Raw genomic sequence first — 23141 nt, forward strand, 5'->3', positions numbered from 1 at the left:
TCTCGATCTAACTTTTGACCCAGACTCCTGGTAACGTGAGAAGCAGAGATGACAACCAACACCTGTACTCCAGCTGCAGGACTGAACATTCTAGGCCATTCTGAGCGCACTGACCGAGTTTAACGAGCAAATGATGAAACCCACAGGCCTAGTGCCCTGGGGACTGAATGTAATTGCAGACTCACACGTCATATAGAGAACAATTAACACGTTTACTTTTTCTGTAAAATGTCTCATATTATTATGCAAGACAAAACTTCTCCATATCTAATCAGGTCTTTCTCCCAACTTTTCACCTATAAGGACACAGGGGACAGAAAAAAACCCAAACCAAAATGTATGATGTAGAAAAGCCCAAACCTATCATACTACTACTATCTTAAAACATTAACAAGATGTGGATGGATCTAGAGTGTGTCAAACAGAGTGAACGCAGAAAGAGAAAAACAAATACTGCATATTAACATCTATATGTGGCATCCAGAAAAATGGCACAAATGAATCTATTTCCAAGGTAGGGACGGAGACGCAGACGCAGAGAACGGACTTGTGGGCACAGCGGGGGAGGGAGAGGGTGGCATGAATTGAGAGAGTAGCACTGCCGTATACACACCACCACGTGCAGACAGCTAGAGGGGACCTGCTGAAGCGCACAGGGAGCTCAGCTCTGCGCCCTGCCATGGCCTAGAGGGCTGGAAGGGCGCAGGTGGGAGGGAGGCCCAAGGGGGAGGGGATGTACGCATATATACGGCGATTCGTAACACTGTCCAGCAGAAACGAACACACTGTAAGCAATTATACACCAATTAAAAAAAAAAAAGAATCAAAGGTAAGATGTTAGTGGCCGATACAAAAGGACAAGACACGAGAGGACTGAAAATCAGAAGCTCTAGTTAAGGTTGTAGGGTGGGAAGTGCAGATTTACATCTGAATCGGTTTAACTTCATTTGGCTGTAGCAGTTTTTTCTAAACCTAAATCTCTTTTAACGGCAATATTTCAAGTCCACTCAGCATTGGTGTTAATCTATAGAAGGACCTTTACTCTCTGGCTGAATCAATATTCCCCAGCACCTAGAATTCCAAATCAGCATTTCAATGGGATAAGAAAAATTACAGATATCCATCCTACGGTTATTTAATTTTTAGTAAAACATTTAAATTTTAGAAAAGAAAGCTGAAAAAATAAAACCATTATTTCAGAGATGACAAAAAAGCAATTTAAAGTCAAATATCTAATCAGAAGCTTGACATCAATGTAATGAAACTGCTTGAACTCTGTGTAAACATCTTAAATTTTGGTGGATTATTTATTTTTAAATGTTATGTTCTTATGATTGAATGAATGAATCAGTGAAAGAAAGCTGCTGTGGGAAAAACAACGTATCCAGGAACAGGCTAGGAACCGTCTAATTTACACACCAGTATGGGCTTCCCTGGAGAAGGCAATGGCAACCCACTCCAGTGTTCTTGCCTGGAGAATCCCAGGGATGGGGGAGACTGGTGGGCTGCTGTCTATGGGGTCGCACAGAGTTGGACACGACTGAAGTGACTTAGCAGCAGCAGCAGCAGCAGCTTCCCTGGTGGCCCAGATGATAAAGAATCTGCCTGCAGTGCAAGAAACCCAGGTTGGATCCCTAGGTTGGGAAGACCCCCTGGAGAAGGGAATGGCTATCCACTTCAGAATTTTTGCCTGGAGAATCCCATGGACAGAGGAGCCTGGTGGGCTATACAGTCCATGGGGTTGCAAACATGACTGAACAACCAACATTTTCACTTTTTCAAACACACAGCTAACTGGAAATTCTTGACTCTTTGACACTGCAGAACCATTCATTCCCTTTCACTGAAAAAAAGTCATGAGTTTCAGAGTATGTGTGTGTGTGTGTATATATATATATATATATATGTATAATATATAAATGTATATAAATATTAGACAATATAAATGTTTATTATATATAAATATTTATATATATAAAACCCATGTCACTGGAAGGTATTTCTTTTAGTTTCTTTCCATAAAATATATGAAATTCTTAAATCTGATAGAATATTAGAAAGTCAAGGTGCAGTCAAAGAACAAGAAAAAACAGCCCAAGATTCTGATCGTGGTGTGAGCTTCAGGTAACTAAATGTGACCGGCAACTTTGGGTACGGAACCAAAAATCCAGAAAATGGGATAATCTAGATAGATTGAGAGCTAGATTAGAAATCTGGAACATATCGTGATAGAGAAAACTGCGGGTTAGTCATTGGTCACTTGTGCTACAGCCCACGACGCCAGACCTAGAGTTCACACCTGGCCCACCTTCCCCAGGTGATGAGAATCAGCCAATCTGGGGTTTCTGGGTCAGCACCAAGGAGGTGGTCTGCAAGGCTAAGACCCCTGCCATTTCCTTCCCCCAGAAGTAGTAGTCCCGGCCTGAAATAATCCCTACTTTTGCAAATAACTTCCTTGCCCCACCCTCCTTCTGCCTATGAAACCCTTCCATTTCATACAGCTCCTCTGGCCACCTCTCTACTTGCTGGACAGGAAGCTGCCTGATTCATGAATAGCTTAGTAAAGCCAATTAGATCTTCAAATGAACTGGCTGAATTTTTGTTCTTTAATACTATGATCACCTTAGCGATGAGAAAATGATTGCATTTGACACGAAGAAGGTCTAAACTGAGATGCCAAAGTGAGTGGCTCCACGATGGAACAGAAGAACACCTGTTGTTGTATCTATCAATGATTTATGGTCCTTCTACGTTCTTTGAAAGGAGAAACCCAAACTGTCAAACTAGTTAAGTTACACGTAGCCCTGGAAAGGAGCCAGGAACCTCTCAGGTGAGGAAAGCAATGATACCCAAAGCCTGGGTCAAGAAATGAAATTGGAATCAAAGTTTACTGATATGCAAGCATGGGTTAACCTGCATACCAGACGTTTGTCACTGGCTTCTGGTCCGTCAACACATGTCAGCTATTATTAATGGCTTAAGCAGGAAGAATAAATTGAAAATATTTTAAAAGAAATTAATTAAACTACAAAGCACTGCTGAGAAATATTTAAGAAGACATCCCATGTTCACAGACCGGAAGACAACACTGTTAAGATGTCAATACTATCCGAAGTGATCTAGCTACAGATTCAGTGCCACCTCTATCAAAATCCCAACGGCATTCTTGGCAGAAATAGAAAAACGCATCCTAAAATTTACACGGTATCTCCAGGGACTCCAAAGAGGCAAAATAATCTTGAAAGAGAGGAAAGAAGTTGTAAGACACTTCCTGATTTCAAAACTTGCTGCAAAGTTATAGTAAAAACAGTACCAGTAACAAGGCCAAATGCATAAACCAAGGGAGCTGACCACAGAGACCAGAGAGACACGCTTAGATATATATGGTTCATTGGCTTTTGACAAGGATGCCAAGGCCCTTTAGTGGAGTAAGGACAGCCTTTGCAACAAAAGATGTTGGAAAAACTGGCTATCCACATGCAAAACAATGAATTTGAACCCTTACCTCATATTATATTGGAGAAGGCAATGGCACCCCACTCCAGTTACTCTTGCCTGGAAAATCCCACGGACGGAGGAGCCTGGTGGGCTGCCGTCTATGGAGTCGCACAGAGTTGGACATGACTGAAGCAACTTAGCAGTAGCAGCTCATATCATACACAAAAATTAACTCAAAATGGATCTAGCACCTAAACTCACGAGCTAAAACTATAAAAATCTTAGAAAAAACATAGATGGAAATCTTTGTGACCTTCAACTTAACAATGACTTCATAACCATGACACCAAAACATGGGCAACAAAAGAGAGAGAAAAAAAAAAGATAAATTGAACGTCATCAGAATTTTTAAAATTTTGTGCATCAAGGAACACTATCAAGAGGATAAAAGCAGGGCTTCCCTGGTGGCTCGGTGGTAATGAATCCGCCTGCCAATGCAGGAGACATGGGTTCAATCCCTGATCTGGGAAGATCCCACATGCCTCGGAGCAACTAAGTCCACGCACCACAACTACTGAGCCCACACTCCAGAGCCGGGAGCAGCAACCACTGAAGCCCTCGGGCCCTAGAGCCGTGCTCCACGAGGAGGCCGGGCGCCCGAACTAGAGAGGAGCCCCCACTCCCCACAACTAGAGGAAGCCCATGTGTCCAGCGACAAAGACCCGGCACAGCGAGACAAATAAATACGATAAACCAAGGGAAAGAAGAATTAAAAAAAGAGGCCAAAAGGACAACCAACAGAATGAGAGTGTTAGTAAGCCATATATTTGATAAGTGATTGAGACAGAATATAGAAAGAACTCATGACTCAAACACCAAAAAGGCAACACCCTAATTCAAATATGCATGAAAGACTGGAATAAACATTTCTCTAAAGAAGATACACAAATCGCCAATAAGCACATGAAATGATGTCCAACATCATTAGTCATTAGTGAAATGCAAACCAAAACCACAATGAGATACCAATTCACATCCACGAGGATGACTATCAAAAAAGCAGAAAGTATCAACTGCTGGCCAGGATGCAGGGATACTGGAGCGGTCGTGCGCTGCTGGGGGGGATGTAAGATGCGGCAGTTGCTGTGAAAAACAGATTAAACGTTCCTCAAAAAGTTAAACACAGCGTTACTGTATGATCCAGGAATTCCAGTAGAAAGCAGGGACTCAAACACTTTCTTGTAGCCCCTCATTCACAGAGCACCATTCACAGCAGCCAGAAGGTGGGAACAACCCAAATGTCCATCAACAGACGAATAAATATAGTATACATGTGCCATGGAATACTATTCGACCGTAAAAAAGGAATAAAATTCTGGTGGATGATACAGCATAGATGAACCTAGAATGCATTACACTAAGAGAGATAAGCCAGACACAAAAGGACAAAATACTGTCCAATTCCTGTTTATGAGGTATGTAGACTAGCCTAATTTCTTGAGACGGAAGTTGGAATAAAGGTTACCAGGGACTGGGAGAGGAGGAATAGGGAGCTATTATTTAGCTGGTAGAGTTTCTGTTTCGAATGGTGAGAAAGTTCTAGAAATGACAGTGGCGATGGTTACACAGCACTGTGAATGTTCTGATGCCAACGAGTACTTAAATGACGACTTTTATGTTATGGGTATTTCACCACAACGTGAAGAATGAATGAATCATAATGACTAAAAACATCAAAGAAATTACAGAAAAAGATAAAAGGTTCCTTTGTTTGACTCTTATTCTATGCATGCTGCCTCTCCTTCAACTTATTGATGGCTCCAGTTGGAAGGGACAGGATTACAGCTGCAAACTGAATTTGAATCTGAAGAGCCAGACAGCAACTTAAACTGACCTCCCTACCCAAGTCCAATCGTGTGACAGATTCAATACAGCATCCGAGCACTGGGAGAGCACCTTATGTTATTTGAGAAGTTGTATCTTAAGCTGAAACCTCGTCATTAGTCCCTACCTGCTGGCCCTATATAAGGTAATAGAAAGTACACACACTGGTCTCTGCCCTGGTCCCTGGCACAGACCTCCAGAAACACTTGTAAATCCCTAAGTGGTAAGTACACTGGGAGCACCCTGTTTTATATAATATTTGGTCTCTGACATGGTCCCTCACACAGAGCTCCTGAAACCCTTGTAAATTCCTGGGTGACAGGAGTGTCTTTTGTTCCCAGCAGGTGACTCTGGGTGGGCACCCGGATGAGGGCTGGTCACCGGAACAACAAGCACAGGATTAGAAGGCTGGAATTTTCTGAGTCCCCCACCCCCCGACTCCTGGCCCCATTCTCCAGAAAGAGGAGAGGGCCCAGAAACACAGTTAATAACTGATCACGTCTACATGAAGATGCCTCCACAAAATCCCTGGAGAGCTTCATACAGGTGAACACGTCCACCCCAGGAAGGGGATGACCCCACACCCCGACCACACAGGGACAGAGGCTCCTGCACTCAGGACCGCCCCAGGCCTTGCCCAATGCACCTCGTCACCTGTCTGTGTATCTGTATCCTTCATCACACCCCTTAATAAACTGGTAAGCCCACTGCTTCCCCGACTTCTGTGAGCTGCTCTGGCAAGGTAATTGAACCTGAGGCGGGGGTTACGAGAGCCTCCGATTTCTGGGGGAAAACCTGAGGACAGAAATCAGACAGAGGCGGTGGGTAACCTGGGGACCTATTACTGGCTGTTGGCATCTGAAGTGTGGTGGGACTGAGCCCTTAACCTGTGCGATGATCTGACACTGTCTCCAGGCAGACAGGGTCAGAACTGAGTTAAACTGTGGGATGCCCAGATGGTGTCAAGAAGAACTGCTTGGCAGGGGAAAACCCACCTACATTTGGTGACCAGAAGTAGAGTTCCGTATAAGAATGAAGTAGACACATAAGACAGAAACAGGAGGAACAGGTTCCTTCACTGCAGAAGCAGGAAATGTCCACAGGTCTTTCCTGGACACCCTAGTGCAAGCCGCGAAGCTACACAGAATAAAACTTTCTCTTCTTCAACAAAACACACCCTCGCCATATGTAAAGTTTGTGCATCCTACAGTCCTTCCCCTAAGCGAGATATCCCCAGTTCTTCCGGGCATTTTTATACGGTTTGTTTCCGTAGCTTTGCCCATTTTCATAACCTCCCCTGACTCTCTTCCAGTTTAAAATGCTTAACCCAAGCTGAATATAATCTATATGCGAACTTTATCTGATTATTCTGATTAACACACTCTAATGCTGGTAAGCTTTTGGCATCTACAATATACAATTGCCTTTTAATAGAAACTTTTCATTTTGGGTTTCACATCACTGCAGCCTGTGAGGAAAACATTTTTATTTACAAGCAATAATTATCCCTAGTAGAGAAATTAGAAAAATAAAGGAAAACGATTTTTCAATAAAATTAATTTATAAAAATCCGTCTTAAAAACAAAATGGGCTACTTGACCTATGGTTTTATGAGGTGTCTTTCACTTAATTCTCACTCAACAATTTATCGTGGATACTTTCAAATGACAATAAATTCCTATCTCTATATCCCATTCTTAATAGGTAAGGAACAAATTTTTTTTTTTTTGGAATTTACCTAGTCATGACTCATTTTAAAAGCAGCTTTATTGAGATATAATTAAATCACCACAGTCAATTTTAGAACATTTTCATCATTTCAAAAAGAAACATTCAGCTCTCTCCCTACACCTCCACCTTCTACTCTAGTCCCTCTAGAATCTACTTTCTACCATGAATCTACAGTCTACCATGAATCTACTTTCTGTCTCAGCAGATTTTCCTATTGTGGACGTACAAACAGACTCAAACACACGGCCTTTTGTGTCTGGTTCATGTCACTTAGCAAAGTGCTTTCAAGTTCCCTCCATAAGGCAGCACGCATCCATCAGTGTTCATTTCTTTTCATAGCTGGATGATATGCCTTTGCATGGACCTACCACATTTTGTTTATCCATTTTCCTGTTGATGGATCCAGTCATCTGTTTCCACCTTTTGGATATTAGGAACAATCCTGCTGTGAACATCCCTGTACATGTTTTTACAGGGAGATATGCTTTCATTTCTCACTGTACACATACAGGGGAGTGAAACTGCTAGGACACATGGCGACTCTATGCTTAGTCATCTGAGGAACTGAAGGCTTTCCAAGGTGCCTGCACTACTAGTGTATGAGGGCTCCAATTTCCCCACACCCCCAACAATCATCATGATTTGACTTTTTGAACCCAGCCATCCCAGTGAAGTGGGTGTGAAGCTGTATTTCACTGTGGTTTGGTTTGCATTTCCCTGAATGACTAACGATGTCAGGCACGCGTTCACGTACTTGTTGGCCGTTTGTACATCTTTGGAGGAATGCCTATTCTGATACTTTGCCCATTTATTAATGGGCTATTTGTCTTTTTATTACAGAGTTTTGAGTTCTCTATCTATTCAGACATAAGGGCCTATGTCTGAAATATTTTCTCCCATTCAGTGAACTGACTTCATTGCCTTGATGACGGTCTTTGAAGCAAAAAAAAGTTGTTACTTTTGATGAATTCCAATTTATCTATTTTCTTTTGTTGATCATGCTTGTGGCATCATATCAATTTCCATGATTTACTCCTAGAGTTTTATAGTTTTAGTTCTTACATTTAAATCTTTGATCCATCTTGAGTTAATTTTTGTATATGATATAGTCAACTTTATTCTTCTGCATGTAGGTAACCTTGTCCCAACATCATTTGTTGAACTCTTTCCCTACTAAGAGGTGTTGGTGCCACTGTCAAAAACCAGCCTACCACGGAGGTATAGGATGACCCATTTCTGAATCTTGATTCTGTTGTATCAATATATCAGCTATCCTTCTCAATGAACAATCTAATAAGTGCGCTTCTGTTTTCTTCTTCAACCCACTTGCTAATAGACATGAGTAGAACAAGCTCAAAGGTCAGAGCCCTACAAAAATTCAGTGTCCTGTTTTGGTATACATTAAAACATAATCAGTACTCCTGGGAATGACTTGTCAATCAGTTATAAACTCAGCAGATAGTAAATCTGCTATCTTCTGGTCATCAGTTCCCCACTATGCCCACAAGTGCATCACCAAGTACCGTGTAAGTATTCTACTGAAATCAACATAATGTCACCCTAATTCAGAAACTAACCATGCAGAAGTAAAAGAGAACGCTCACACCCTGTTCAATAATCCTTTCTTAATTTTTAGAAGAAACGAAAAGATCTGTAGTTTTTGGAATTAATCTCTTTTCTATTTTATACTTTTTTGCTCATTTCTGTTTTCAGTGATACATATGAAATTAACCTCTATTTGTCAGTATTTACATTTCTAGTTTATTACCTTGTCTCTTGTACTGGCATATAGACATCTGAGATCTTTATTATTCCTGATTCTACAACAGTAACTTTAATTCTAATCTTAAGTCCCTCTACACTGTCCAAGGTATTTTTTGGCCCCAGGTTTTTTCATTTAAACATGAAAATATATTTGTGCCTATTGTATCAGCTGCAAGTTGATGAGTTCAATTATGAAAATCACATGTTAAAACTGTGACAGTCCAACAGAAAATATTAACATTTCATTCAAAATATGGATGACAAATTTAAATTTTTTCTGACTGGACAACGTTGATGACAGGAAAACAAAATACCTTAATACGTTTCACAGTCACTGAAGTCTAGCACTTCCTTTTCACATTAAGTATTGACCATTACTAGACACAGTCAGTCAGTTGCCCTTGGAAATATGCATTATCTCAATTCTTTTGTCCTTTAGTCTCACCTGAAAAGTGCATATACCAGGGTAGCAATCAAAGCGAGACTGACCACAACCGCCACGAGTACTTGGTCACTTACTCCTTCTATGACTGAATCATCATCCAGTTTCAAACTTTGAACTTCACCTTGATATTTGGCCATTCCAGGTCTAAAAGGAAAAGAAACAAGATGAAAATTACAAACACTACAGTGAAAATGAAATATATCCATTAAAAACAACACAAATGTAGCTGACCTCTTTTAGTGCCCACTTGCAGTAGGTTGCATTAGAAGATAACTCCAGCAGTTGAGTTTTTTGGGTTTTTTTTTAATTATTAAAGAATAGGACTTCCCTGCTGGTCTACTGGTTAAAAATCCGCCTGCCAATGCAGGAGACAGAGATCCGATCTTTGATCTGGGAAGATCCCAGCCGCCACAGGGCAACTAAGTCCGTTGAGCCACAACTACTGAGCCCGTGAGCCTAGGGCCCGTGCTCTGCAACGAGAGTAGCCTCCGCTTGCTGCAACCAGAGAAAGCCCGCATGCAGCAATGAAGGCCCAGCATCGACAAAAATAGAGTAAAAAATAAAAAGTGTTAAGGAATAAAGGGCATTCCTCACGCCCAGGGGCTCTTTCCTTACTCCTGAACACCACATGCATTCCCCATGTAGATCACACCCCATCCTGTCCCTCACGGCACTGAATGAACATCATGGAATGTACCAGCACGGACAGGGAAGGAAAGACACTATCTGCTTCTGCAAACGTTCCTGCCCTACCTGGCATGCTGTCCTGTACACAGCAGGACCTAACAAATAGGAGCGACTTACCTTACTTACGGTGTTGGTAACTTGAAAAGTTAAAAGACCATAGAACACACAGCCTTTGATAGCTATCCTGAGACTACTTGAATTAATAAAACTTCTGGTGCTTGGAAAACTACTGGTCTCAGCTGGGACTAAGCTCAGCTTATGGTTCAGAATTCTGTGACCTGCTTGGCAGTCAGAATGACTCTCAGGTTGAATTTCCTTATGAAGAGACAAGGCAACATACAAAAGGATCCTTCCCAGTTGAGAAAGTTATCACTCAACTGGAGGAAAACAATACCCGATTTCTGTAAGTATGAGGGAAATTAGCCAGACCACATCAGAGTCCAAATATCACAGGTAATTCCTATTTCTTTCAGATGACAAACACTGAAGTTACTTAAAATCTCATAAGACACCGAAAGGGAAATAAAGGCAATAAATATTCAATGACATCTATACAACTGTTTATAAATAAAATCCTCTATGTGTATAATGTACTGCCCTGAAAATAGCTTTATTCAATGGCATCATTAATCAGGTGAGTTTCTGTTCAAAGGAAACTTTGAGTGTGAAAGTCTTAACACTTTAGAAAAGGACCTGAAAAACTAGTAAGAAAATGAATGACCTCTCACGGAAGAAACTTAAGCAAACAAACAGATCAAAGACAGCTATCATCGGCTTTACACATAGTAATGGCCTGATGCATCAGGAACTTTCTAATGACAGGTTTTGAGTAATCTTAATGAAAGCACACACCAGGAACTCAGAGAAGGAGTTTTCACCTCAGGATTTTATTCAAAAGAACACTCAGATGAACAGCCAACTGAAGAAAACAGCCTCCAACAATCTCAGGGTGGCCACGCGGACAATTTAGATTTGTATTATGGCCAGGTTTCCTCTGTTTAAATTGAGATGCTGGGCCGTGTCAGAAGTCCTAAGGGCATGAGGATGACTCACATCTGCTCAGAGATAAGCAAATGTTATCCCACGTCAAGATTCCCAGCCTCTAATTACTCAATCAGGTTGCTAGGATTCTCTCATATGCTGTACATGTAGGGAGTTTATTACTTTGTACTTAAAAAAAAAAATGGGTTGCATTTGTTTCTGTATTCTTCCAGGTGTAATCAGTGATAAGGTGACTAAATTCTACTGTATAAACTATATATATATATTTGTGTGTATACACACACACACAATATATTCCTTTTTTATTGGAGTATAATGCTTTATGATGTTGTGTCAGTTTCTGCTGTACAATCATGTGACTCAGCCATAGGTATACCTATATCCCCTCCCTCTTTCCCCTTGAGCCTCCCTCCTCCACCCCCATCCCCCTCCTCTAGGTCATCACAAAGCCCCGGGATCAGCCGTGCTATACGGCAGGTTTGCCAATAACTGTTTTACACACGGCAGTGTATGTATGTCAAGCCCAATCTCCCAACTCATCCCACCCTTCCCTATAACTGAATCGCTTTACTGTACCCCTGAAACTAACGTTGACATTGCAAATCAACTACAGTTTTCAATAAAAATATACGCACACACTCTACTGAATAAATATATGACTTCTACCAGTGCCACCCTTAAGATTCTGCTTTCTTCACATTTTCGAGAGCTCAGAGATCCAGGATACTTTGAGTGTTGCAGGATCATGCAATGTTATTTGCACCATCTTCTAGCAAAAGTGTCCAATGTTGTTGAAACGAAGAGTCACTTTTTATTTCCACAAATTCTAGTGTCACTGAAGAAGGTGCCTGGGCTGAGAGAGGGTGGGAAGGGCAGAGACAACTGGGAAGTTTCACAGAGGAACCTGTGGTCCTTTCGGCTGCGCTTCCTCGCCATGTGGAAACACCAGCCCTCACACGGACAACTGCTAGCGGTGTCTGATCGGCTTGTTGGGGGTTTCAATAGTTAACTTCCGCCAGCAGTCTCTCTTATCATCAAAGTCAAAAAAAAGGACCTGTAGGAGTTAGTGGCTCAGCAATGAGGTATTGATCCACCACTTCAGTTTGGAAAGAGGCATTACAGGGGATAAACAATAAAAAGAAATAAAATCATCTACTTGAAGAGATGACTTGAAAATGAGTTCCAACGTCAACCTGAACTCCAGTCCTCCAGGTTCTACTGGCCCGAGACAAAACAGTACTTCTGACTGTAACTGAGGGCGCGGGTTCTCAGCTGGAGCCCAGGCACCGTGAGGAGGCATGGAGGCCCAGAGTTTGGCTCCAATTCTGCTGTCACTTAAATCTCTCAGGACCGCTCATTTTCTGCAAAAGGAAAAGGCTGGGATTTGAGGATTTCTTAATTTCCTTTTACCACCACACTTCTCTGAATCGGAGTTTTTTGGAATTAAAAAATAAATAAAAAGGCAGGAAAGGTAAACAGCAAAGGTTAAAACGCTTACAAGTGGGCAGCTGGCCTGGGAGAGCCAGATTCGTATCTTTCCCAGGATAAAATTCTACAGTCTGAATTCTTTGCCAGGATGTATTACTTTAATAATAAACACAAAGGCCAGTGCCTGCTTCCTCCCTTCAGGGATGAAAGTTAGGCTTCACTGCTCAAAGATTTAAGACGTCTACCATTCTTTCCAAGCACCTTAGAGACTGCTGGTTTCCAGGAGGTGGGCACCTTCTGGAGACCTCAGTGACAGGCCCGACAGGGCCTCGCACTAAACACACTACTTGCTTGAAACCCCAAGGAAAGGGTATGAAATTTATAAAACACGGTATCTCATCTATTTCATAGGATCCTGCTAAATGAAAACAAGTGATCAGTACTCTGTCTTAAACTATTTGAGATTTACAGAAACAAAACACATCGATCTTGGGAATGGTGTTGGTAACTGATAGAAGAGGAACTGATTTCCGCACTGGCTTCATTATTGCTTAGCTGGCCAAGGCTTATCGAGTAGCTTAATATATTGAAGAAAAACGAGTTTCGCAGTCAGACAACTGCGTACTCGTGCAAAATCTGGGTCTCAGCTTCCTCATAAGTAAAATACGTAAAATTAACAAACTATGTTGAACTTTTTTGGCAAAAAAAAAAACAAAAAACAACAACACACTTGTTTTGTGGAGTTGATGAGATAATAGGTAAAACATGTGGCATGTTGGCAGGCTCTCAATAAATGGAAGCTACGATACTTTGATTACTATTATTAACCATCTTCAATGAGTCCATGGAACCATGATAAAACTTAGCCACGCCTTCCCCACAACTGCACTGAGCAGCATCCCAAGCCCTCTTTAATCAGAGCTCTAAGTATGTGTTTCTTGGGAGGACTGGATAAATTTGGCACATTGCCACGAAGGACAGCACCGTGTTTACGTGAAGCTGATAAAACAGCTGTAGATGAGAACTAGCCTCCAAGGAACCAGAGAAAGAGAGCTAAGACAAGTCCCACTTGATTCCCTTTGATCTTTTCCAAAGCTTTCAGGAAAAAAACAACACAGACAAACAAAGGAAGTGTAGGAAATTCCATAACTTCAAAGGAGAAAACTCAATGTCTTTTTACCCAAATTCATGTAGAAACATGGCTTTTGCAGACAAGTACTCACATGCAAGAAGTTTTTAATATGATTTCCTTCATGGAGGGAAATCGCAGCTACCGAATGGAACACTCAAGAACACATCACGCACAAGTGCATTGTGGGTGAGCCATCAAACCTGAGACCTGGGAGGCCGAGGTCAAAGGCCTGAGAAAGGGAGCAGGTGGAGCAAAGATGCTCACGTGGGACAGGCCTTCCAGAAAGGATCCACATTCCAAGAAAGGCTGCACAGGAGGGCAAACCAACTTGCTGACTTCACTTGCCTAACAAGGCAGACGGTCACTTAACAGCGCCAGGGAGCCTACAGATATAACCTAGCTCAGAATGTAGAAACTCTGGTTCCACAAAGGTCCAGAGGCACCAACAGAGGAAACAAGGGCGGGTGAGGTACATTTTATCACTTCTAAAGGTTTCTCTGCCTTTAAAATAAAATGCTGTAGGGGAGAATATTTAAAACACCGCTGAGAAGACTTCCGGTAAGATTTTCTACATTCACAAAATGAAAAATCTGATAACCGGTACTCTGAAAAGCATCACTAAAAACTCAATGCTGGGACTTCCCTGGTGGTCCAGGGATTAAGAATTTGCCTTGCAATACAGGGGATGCTGGTTCAATCCCTGGTCAGGGAACTAAGACCCTACAGGCCGCAGGGTAACTAACACAACCTACTGAGCACACGTGCCATAACTAGAGATCCTGCTTGCCTCAACAAGATTCCCTGTGCTGCAGCTAAAACCTGATGCAGCCAAATATACATATGTGGAAAACAAACAAACAAACAAACCCAATGGTGTCTTGGCAGTTCCGAAAGCTCAATGACAAAACCTAATCTTAATGGGTAAAGGGAGCTCCAAAACCTAGTTTTAATGAGAAAAGGGGGCTCCAGGAACCGCAAACCAAAGAAAGGTGTGTGCTGGGAAGCTAATTTTGCTGCACCACAAATAAAAGTCTGGCATCATGCAGTAAAGTTATGCATACCCTATACCTCAAAAATTCTAGGATTCAAAGGCATCTATTCCCCCCAAAAACTTACACGTGGCACCAGTCTATAGAGATAAGAATGTTAGAGCACTGTTCTTAGCCGCAAACTACAAGTGCAAAATTTGCCCAACGACAGTAGCGTGGACAGACGGTTATATTCAGAGTGAAGTACTAGACAGCGGTGAAAACTACCTATGGATCTACACAAACTTACTAGGAATGAAAAGCCACGAAATGACACACACAATTTCGCAGAAGTTCAAAAGCAGGCAGAGTAAAAACGGCGTGGTCTAGGTATGCAGACGTCGGTGGGCAAGCTATAAAGAAAAAGCAAGAAAGTGAGTATCACAGAAGTCAGTGGACGGAGGAGGGAAGGTGCTCAGAAAAGGAACAGGAGGTGGGGGAGGCAATGCTGTTTTTTTCACCTGCCTGTTTATTACTAACTAGTCTTTAGGCACGCACGCTGTGCGTGCACTTTCCTGCACACGGTGTCTCGCCTAATGATTCATCGGTAACGCTGCAGAGGGTGCATGCTCAGGAACGGGGCGGGGGGTGGGGGTGAAGGCCAGTCCCCTGGCCACTGGGCAAGGAGGGCCAGGCCGCGGTGCTCCGGGGGGTGGGGAGGACCGGCGGCACCACGCTCCCCCCACCCCGCCGCCCCCCCCAGTCCCCTGCCTCCCGGGGCCCCGAGGTCCGCGCGCCCCGAGCTCGCCACGTTGGCCGTCCGGCGCGGGCGCCCGGGGCCTCCCGCCGTCCCGCCCGGGCCCGGGGCCCCGCCGGCGCTCAGCCGCGCGTACCTCTGCAGCGCCGGGGACGCCTCGTAGCTCCCGGCGACCGAGGCGCGGAGTGTTTCCGGGGCCGCCCGCCGCCCCCGCGGCACCACTGGCCGCGGCCCCCGCCTCCTCCTCCTCCCGCGGGCCGGGGCGCGGGCGCGGCGCACGCGCGCTGCGCGCTTCCGTGCGCGGGGGCGGCCGGCGGGCGGCAGGCAGGCTGGGCCGTGCGCGGCGCGGGCCGGCGGGCGGGGCGCGGGCCGGGCGAGGCGGCGGCGGCGCGCCGGTGACGCTGCGGGAGCCGCGGCGGCCTCCAGCGCCGGGCGGAGTCGGCGGCCGCGCGGAGGACGCAGCCCGGGCCGCGCCGCGGGCCTTCAGGCGGGGCGGGGCGGCCGGAGCCGCGGCGGGAAGATGTTCAACGTGGAGACCCTGGAGCGGGCGGAGCTGTGCGAGAGCCTCCTCACTTGGGTAGGTGGGCGACGCGCTCCGGAGGGGGGGCCCCAGACCTCCGCCAGGCCGCCGTCCCGGGGCACCCCCCCCCCCCACCCCGCGCCCGGCCGGCGCTGCCGTCACATCCGGGGAGCGGAGCCCCCGGTGCTGGGCGGAGGCCCGGGGCGGCCGCGGGGACTGGGGGTGGGGGGGCTCCCGGGACCCCGGCCCGAAGCTCCCGCCTTTGTTGTCACGCTGGCAGGACGGCGCAGCCCCGGGCGGGGCGGGGCGCGGGGAGGCGGGCAGGGGGGCTTCCACGGAGGCCCATTCCGGGCATCCGGGAGGAAGGGAGAGGCGCTCGGGATGGAAATAAATCCGCAAGGCTGGGGGATCTGGGCGTCAGTAGTGGGAGTCGACATTTGCGGAGGGGTTGGTGGGGAGCGCCACGCTGTGGCATTCTCAATTTTCAATTATTAAATGTTGATGAAAATTCTTACATGTGCCTATAAAGGTGTTCCGTTCTCACGCCGAAAGCCGTGCCTGTAGCAGCCTTTTCCACAGCTGGACATTAACACCCAAGCTTGAGTGTTTCTCCTAAGTGTGTTGTCAGTACCTGGGGTGTGCGTGTGCGTGTGTGTGTATATCTGCAGAGCCACGGGATAAACCCGGTACTTCTTTTGGGGAGAGTTCGTTTCACTCACTACTAAAAAACGTTAAATATCTCTTTTAGTATCACTTTTAGAATGAAGCACTAATATATTTATGGAGGTGACTACAGCGTATGTATTAATGCTCAAGGTAAGAAACAGATGCCAAACGGATTATATTTAGCGGTGCCTTGGGTGATGAGCTTGGATTGTGGACTTGAGTCTCCTACGTGGGGGGGGGGACCTTCGAGTGGAAGGGTTACTGGGGCACTGCCCTAGGCTGGTTGTAACAAATGTAGTGAAAATCGTCTGAGATTGTCATAATTTGTCTTTCATCACAGATCAAGTTGTGTTTTCTGAAACAATATGTACCGCGATAGAGGGGTCTGTTTTAGTGACTTTTGCATTTGGCCGTTCTTGGAATTTCAAATTGTTTGCAGTAGTATATAGTTCACACAGCTTACAGCTAGAGTAAGGTGCAACTTCACGTGGGGAAATGGGTTTCACGGCCATATTTTAGGGCAGAGACAAAGTTGATAAGGTGCATAATGTGGCCAGAGTTTGACTGGGAGGACAGAGATAAAGGAAAGAATCACCACATTCTTTGATTTTGTGGAAGGACTGGATTTGGCAGAGGTTGTAAACAGAAGGTGGGGGATCTGAAAATGAGCATTTTTGGTCTGTACCTCCCTCAGTGCTAGAAAGAAAAAAGCCAAGAGGGCAAAGATGAAGAAAGGTATTAAATCTGAAATAGGGCTACATTGTTTAAAGTTTGGAAAGACAAGTCAGGGAGAAAAGGTGTGTTTGAAGGGCATCTGCCAAAAGGCGGTGATCAGTGCAGTGATTTGGGTGAGAAGTGCTAGTAAAAGTAACAGAGGAAGAATCACAGAGGGAAGTTTGAAGGGGTGCTAACAAAAGCACGTCATGGCAGCATCTGTTTAAAATGTGGTAAGTTGTTAAGAAAATGGAGATCATCAAGGTGATCAGCTCCACAGAGTGGTCAAAGGATCTGGCTTTGTAGAAAACAGCCTTTTTGAAATTTCACTGGAAGGTCATCAAGGAAAGTTTCTAGGGGGAAGATAAGAGATTATCAATGACAAAACTGGAGGGCAGAGTCCAAACAAAGATAATCAATTCTAAGACTTGGAAACATTTTTAAAACATTGTACGTTGAATCCTTTCCAAGTAAAGTTGAGTTTAACGCTGGGCTTGTTCTTCTAGTTGTTATTAAAAATGTGGAAAATGTCTGAAGTAGCTGATAATGTGCATTTACTCCAGTAGCTCCCCTCCTGACTGAAGGCCGGATTAATGCCAAAGACAATTCCAAAATGAAAAGTGAGGAAAGAAAATGTATACTGTACATTCCTCAGAAAAGACTGCCCCCCATATTTGAAATAATCTGCTCTATTTTGTATGAAGTTCTAGCCAACCTGGTTGTGCAATTGCTCTGCGCACAGCAGGTGAAAAGGTAACCGCCCCGCTCAGCAAGATGCAGGCACTTGTCAGTGACACAGAAGACCCGAGAGCTGGAAGTTCAGCCTAGGTCAGGCAGTCCTTGAGCTTCATATATGGCTACAGTCTCCACATTCAGTCACTGAAGATTGTAACTATGGTCCTGAATATCAAATAAGAGCTTATTTTCACTCCACAGCATTTAGATTGAGACGAGGTATATAGTACATATTAGAAGTTCTTCCACCAGAAATAGTTGAACTAATGCAGAAAACTAAGATCATGGCATCTGGTCCCATCACTTCATAGGAAATAGATGGGGAAACAGTGGAAACAGTGTCAGACTTTTATTTTGGGGGGCTCCAAAATCACTGCAGATGGTGATTGCAGCCATGAAATTAAAAGACGCTTACTCCTTGGAAGGAAAGTTATGACCAACCTAGATAGCATATTCAAAAGCAGAGACATTATTTTGCCAACAAAGGTCCGTCTAGTCAAGGCTATGGTTTTTCCAGTGGTCATGTATGGATGTGAGAGTTGGACTGTGAAGAAAGCTGAGCACCGAAAAATTGATGCTTTTGAACTGTGGTGTTGGAGAAGACTCTTGAGAGTCCCTTGGACTTCAAGGAGATCCAGCCAGTCCATCCTGAAGGAGACCACTCCTGGGTGTTCATTGGAAGGACTGATGCTGAGGCTGAAACTCCAGTATTTTGGCCACCTCATGCGAAGAGTTGACTCATTGGAAAAGACTCTGATGCTGGGAGGGATTGGGGGCAGGAGGAGAAGGGGACGACAGAGGATGGATGGCTGGATGGCATCACAGACTTGATGGACATGAGTTTGGGTGAACTCCAGGAGTTGGTGATGGACAGGGAGGCCTGGCGTGCTTCGATTCATGGGGTCGCAAAGAGTCGGACACAACTGAGCGACTGAACTGAACTGAATAGCATCAAGGCACTTGAAAGGATAACTGTAGCCACCTGTACAGAATTCATGTCTGTGGGACGTCTGATTGCCCCAAATGCTGGCTAAATTCACTGTTGTATCAGAGGTTAGCCCCAGAACCAAAAGTTCCACATTTTTGTTGAAAGAGCAGTGTTTGTTAAGAGACAAAGTATCATCCTACCTAGGGAAAATAGTTGCAGCTTAAATTCAGAATCAAAGTGGATGCACCAAGCAAGTTCAGCAGGACGTGCTGGAAAATTTCCACTCTCTCTGTCTCCCCACCCTCTTGAGTCAAAATGCACTCTTACCTGTTAGAAAAAGTCTGCCCTACCTAGTACACCTATCAGGCCTCCTTTCTCAAGCAGTGCAGGAAACGATTGCTCTTTCCTAGGGTTAAGAGAGTGAAAAACCAGAAAGAGTCAAGAATGCCCCCAATTAATGGCAGGAGGCTAAGTGAACAGGAACCATCCCCACACAGTGACATCAACACACCCTTGTGAATTTTCCCATGCAGTGGCCTGTGAAACGGCGCACCTGCGCTTACAGTTAGGAAGGGTGTGTTTCTGTGGTGCTCTCTCCCCGGTTCCACTCGCTCTGCCCTTCTAACTCTGTTCTGCTTACCATTGGTGTCCTCTACTGGAGGAATAAAGGAGTCAGATGTACAAAAAGACATAGTTTTTAAAAGCTTTAACTTTCTTATTTTTTTTCCTAAGTAGAGGGCCAGTTTAACCTGTTTAGAGTATAGGTTCTGAAATTTGACCACCCGGGTTCAAATCCTGACTTGGCTGCATACTAACTGTGGGTAACTTTGGACGCGGAACTTTACCTGTGTTCAGATTGTATTCAGGGTGACACTGACAAGTGTTTCCTATGCATTTAGTATGGATCAACATAATTGCAGGGCTCATCAAACTACTGGTTGCCAGGTCCGGATTCCAGAGCCTGTAATTCGGGAGGGCTGGGCTAGGATCTGCTACTCTGCATTTCCAACAGGTTTCCAGGTGGTGCTGTTAGTGACCTGAGCCCCCACGCTGAGAACCACTGCTCCAGAGCAGGGTTTGTTAGCCTTAGCATTGTGGCCAGTTGGGACTGGATCACGTTGGTCGTGGGCACTGCCCTGTGCTTCCCGTAGGAGGTTTAATAGTAAAAGCATCCCTGGTCTGTACCTTCTGGATACCAATAGCTCCCACTCAGTTGTTACAACTAGAAATTTCTCATAGGGAGCAAGATCTCTCCCGGTTGAGAATCACTGCTGTGGAGACAGTCATTCCAGGTGAGCTCAAGCTTTCCCCTTCTCATGATTTTGTGGGGGTGGTGAGGTGGAGCTCCAGTTGGTGTTAATAGAGCTTCTTGGAATTAAAAGAGAGGTTATGACCCTTGAGGCAGAGTTTCATGCCCTAATGTGGTTGCCTGCAATTACCTTTAAATTTTAGTCTACTACTATCCTGAAACACGCTGCAGATGTTAACTCAAGAGTTTACGAGAACTGGTAGGTGACAGATTTTTTTTTTTTTTTTAAATACCCATATCACAAAGTTCTTTTGAGGTGCACAATTCAGTGCTCTTTGGTGTGATCACAGATTGTGCAACCATCACTGCTGTCTAATTCCAAGTACATTTTTATCGCATCGGAAGGGAATTCTGCAGAGAGAGTCTGTCTGGGACTTGCATTTACTTTTATGTCAAGGCAGAGATGGACACCCTCACTAGCAGCTAAAAAACCTCAAGAGCCAACTCAGAAAATAATTGTTTGGAAGCCACATTTAAAAAATTAAAATGAAAATAGTTTTAAGTCCCACGAGAGAAACAGATAGAGTCTTACAAGTAAATTACTTGCGTTATTGAATTGCTTGCTTTATTGAGTTTTTTTCTTCTGATTGCCCAGTGGCAGTTTTCTGATCTTTCATCCTTTGCATTTGGTAGTGCTTTGGATCAGAAGGCTCCACCTGCCAAACTGGTGCCCTAGCACAGAAGATTATTTGGTGAACTTGTTAAAAATAGACTGTCAGTCCTCTCCAACTTCCCAGTTGATTGAGTGTACACCCAGGTCTGGGAATTACTGCGTAAGGCTTTTACAGGTACCTAATGTCCATCTGTTTTCTTGTTCATTCTTAAAGATCCCCTCCAGAAGCTATTTCTCCCAATTCCAAGGTTGAAAAGCTGGTGTTACGAGAGGTAAAATGGCATACCCGAGGTCACACGGCCAGCAAATTAGGCACAAACCTGGAGATGGAGTTAGTTCTTTTGTTTTTTGAGGGGAGGGGGACAGCCACGCGGCAGGTGGGATCCTTTTTCCCCAACTAGGGATCAGACCCGTGCCCCCTGCTTTGGAAGCGTGGAGTCTTAGCCACTGGACTGCCAGCGGAGTCGCTGGAGTTACTGTGTACCTTCCGAGCGTGCTCAGTGAGAGGTCTTCTGGGTCAGGCTGGGGGTCAGGAGATGAGTGAGGTGTGCACTCGCCCGCTGCTCTTTTTTATTCTAAGCCTGCAAGAAAGAAATGTATTCAGCAACTGTAGGATGACAGTGTGGACTTAGTTCTTTTTAAACTAGTCAATACATTGTTACCACCACATTATCATTGAGAAGGCGGCCGGCGAGGGTGTGGAGTAAAATTCAGTGTCATTTCCTACAGGTGATGTTTATCAGGTCCATTTATTCATTTACTAACAATATATTGAGCCTCTGCCACCCATAAGGTTAATGTCGGGGGGCCTGACAGGCCCTCTTTCATCACCTCTCCCAAATAGACATCCGAGTGAAAACCACTTGCTACGCAATCTTTTAACTCATTTCCTTAGTTCCCGCCGTGTAACCATCTCCACCAACCAGGCTTTGCGGAAAATGTGAAGAAGCTACTGACTGCACTTCTTCATCATTCTTGGTTTAAAGATTTGATAGATGGCACGGCGCAGAGACGTGGACACTGCCCCGCTGTGGGACAGTGGATTGCTGCAGCATTTAACACGGGCAGCTTGGCGATATTCATTAGAAACTTTGAAAGGTTCGCACTCTTTGGTCCAGCAAATTTACTTCTAGGAATATGACCCTGTAAGTAAAACGTATTGAAGGCAGATGGTCCGCTGAGCATTATTTGCAATGTTTCCATGGTCGTTACCTGGTTTGACCTCAGCTGTGTTAACATGCAGTCAAGGCTATGGTTTTTCCAGTAGTCATGTATGAATGTGAGAGTTGAACCATAAGGAAAGCTGAGCACCGAAGAATTGATGCTTTTGAACTGTGGTGTTGGAGAAGACTTGAGAGTCCCTTGGACTGCAAGGAGATCAAACCAGTCCATCCTAAAGGAAATCAGTCCTGAATATTCGTTGGCAGGATTGATGCTGAAGCTCCAATACTTTGGCCACCTGATGTGAAGAACTGACTCACTGGATAAGACCCTGATGCTGGGAAAGATTGAAGGCAGGAGGAGAAGGGGATGACAGAGGATGATATGGTTGGATGGCATCACCAACTTGATGGACATGAGTGTGAGCAAGCTCTGGGAGTTGGTGATGGACAGAGAAGCCTGGTGTGGTGCAGTCCGTGAGGTTGCAAAGAGTTGGACACAACTGAGTGACTGAACTGAATTGAACTGTGTTAACATATAAACCTGTTATGTTAACACAGGCCTCCCTGCCTCCTCCATGCAGGCCTTTCTTCGTGCTGCTGCTGCTGCAATCCTTGTACTATGCAGATGGCTCAGCCTCCCTCTCCTGCCTAGAATCCTTTGCCTGTTCCCCTTGCTCTGAGGATAAAGTCCTAACGTGGCTTGTGAGGATCTGCAGGATGGTGCTTCCTTCTTTAACCGCGTCTTCCACCATTTACCCTCTTCCCTGTTCTATCCTCTGATGCCCGTACTCTTCCGTTTTACTAACCTATAAACTGCGAAGCACAGCCTTTATCTGTTCTCAGAGATTATTTCTTTCCAAGTCCTGGTTGCAGTACTGAGTAGAATCATTGTTGGCTCAGTGTGTTATCTTGCTCAGAAATAACAAGTGTGGCTACTGATTCTCAGCTATATCATGTTGTAATTCATGATATGTTTCAAATCAAAGTGAATTGAGAATATAACCCAGCTGTGGCTGTGATTTCTACGTATGTAGAAAGCTGTTTTGGTTCTTTCTTTTCTCTGGCTGCGCCCCTTGCAGCATGCAAAATCCTGGATCCCCAACCAGGGATGAGATCCGTGCCCCTAGCAGTGGACGTGCAGAGTCTTAACCCCTGGGCCACCAGGAAGTCCCCCATGATACGTTGGTTCTGAGTGAAAGAAATCTCAGCTTGGCAAGATGTAAAGAAGGGATGGATCTCGCATCACAGGAGGCTCTG

General features: G+C 44.7%; 2 protein-coding genes across 7 annotated transcripts in view; one reads left to right on the forward strand and one right to left on the reverse strand.

The window, feature by feature from the left end:
* RNF170 (ring finger protein 170) overlaps positions 1–15503 on the reverse strand; it is a 33508-nt gene extending 18005 nt beyond the window's left edge. The window contains exons 1-3 of one of the 4 annotated variants that reach the window (XM_027529780.1): positions 15373–15485; positions 14790–14892; positions 9263–9406 (exon numbers count right to left, since the gene is read on the reverse strand). In XM_027529780.1, coding sequence (XP_027385581.1) covers positions 9263–9399 — 137 coding nt within the window. In that variant the 5' untranslated portion in view covers positions 9400–9406; positions 14790–14892; positions 15373–15485. Of the gene's footprint in view, positions 1–9262; positions 9407–14789; positions 14893–15372 lie in introns of all 4 variants that reach the window. The other 3 variants (XM_027529779.1, XM_027529781.1, XM_027529782.1) reach the window with 3 other exon arrangements.
* Positions 15504–15677: 174 nt separating this feature from the next.
* Positions 15678–23141, forward strand: part of HOOK3 (hook microtubule tethering protein 3) — an 88254-nt gene continuing 80790 nt past the window's right edge. Inside the window, exon 1 of one of the 3 annotated variants that reach the window (XM_027529887.1) lies at positions 15678–15813. In XM_027529887.1, the coding sequence (XP_027385688.1) occupies positions 15757–15813 (57 nt within the window). In that variant the 5' untranslated portion in view covers positions 15678–15756. The remainder of the gene's footprint in view (positions 15814–23141) is intronic. The other 2 variants (XM_027529885.1, XM_027529886.1) reach the window with 2 other exon arrangements.

The sequence above is a fragment of the Bos indicus x Bos taurus genome, chromosome 27, assembly GCF_003369695.1.
Source record: "Bos indicus x Bos taurus breed Angus x Brahman F1 hybrid chromosome 27, Bos_hybrid_MaternalHap_v2.0, whole genome shotgun sequence".
In the NCBI taxonomy this organism is placed as follows: Eukaryota; Metazoa; Chordata; class Mammalia; order Artiodactyla; family Bovidae; genus Bos; species Bos indicus x Bos taurus.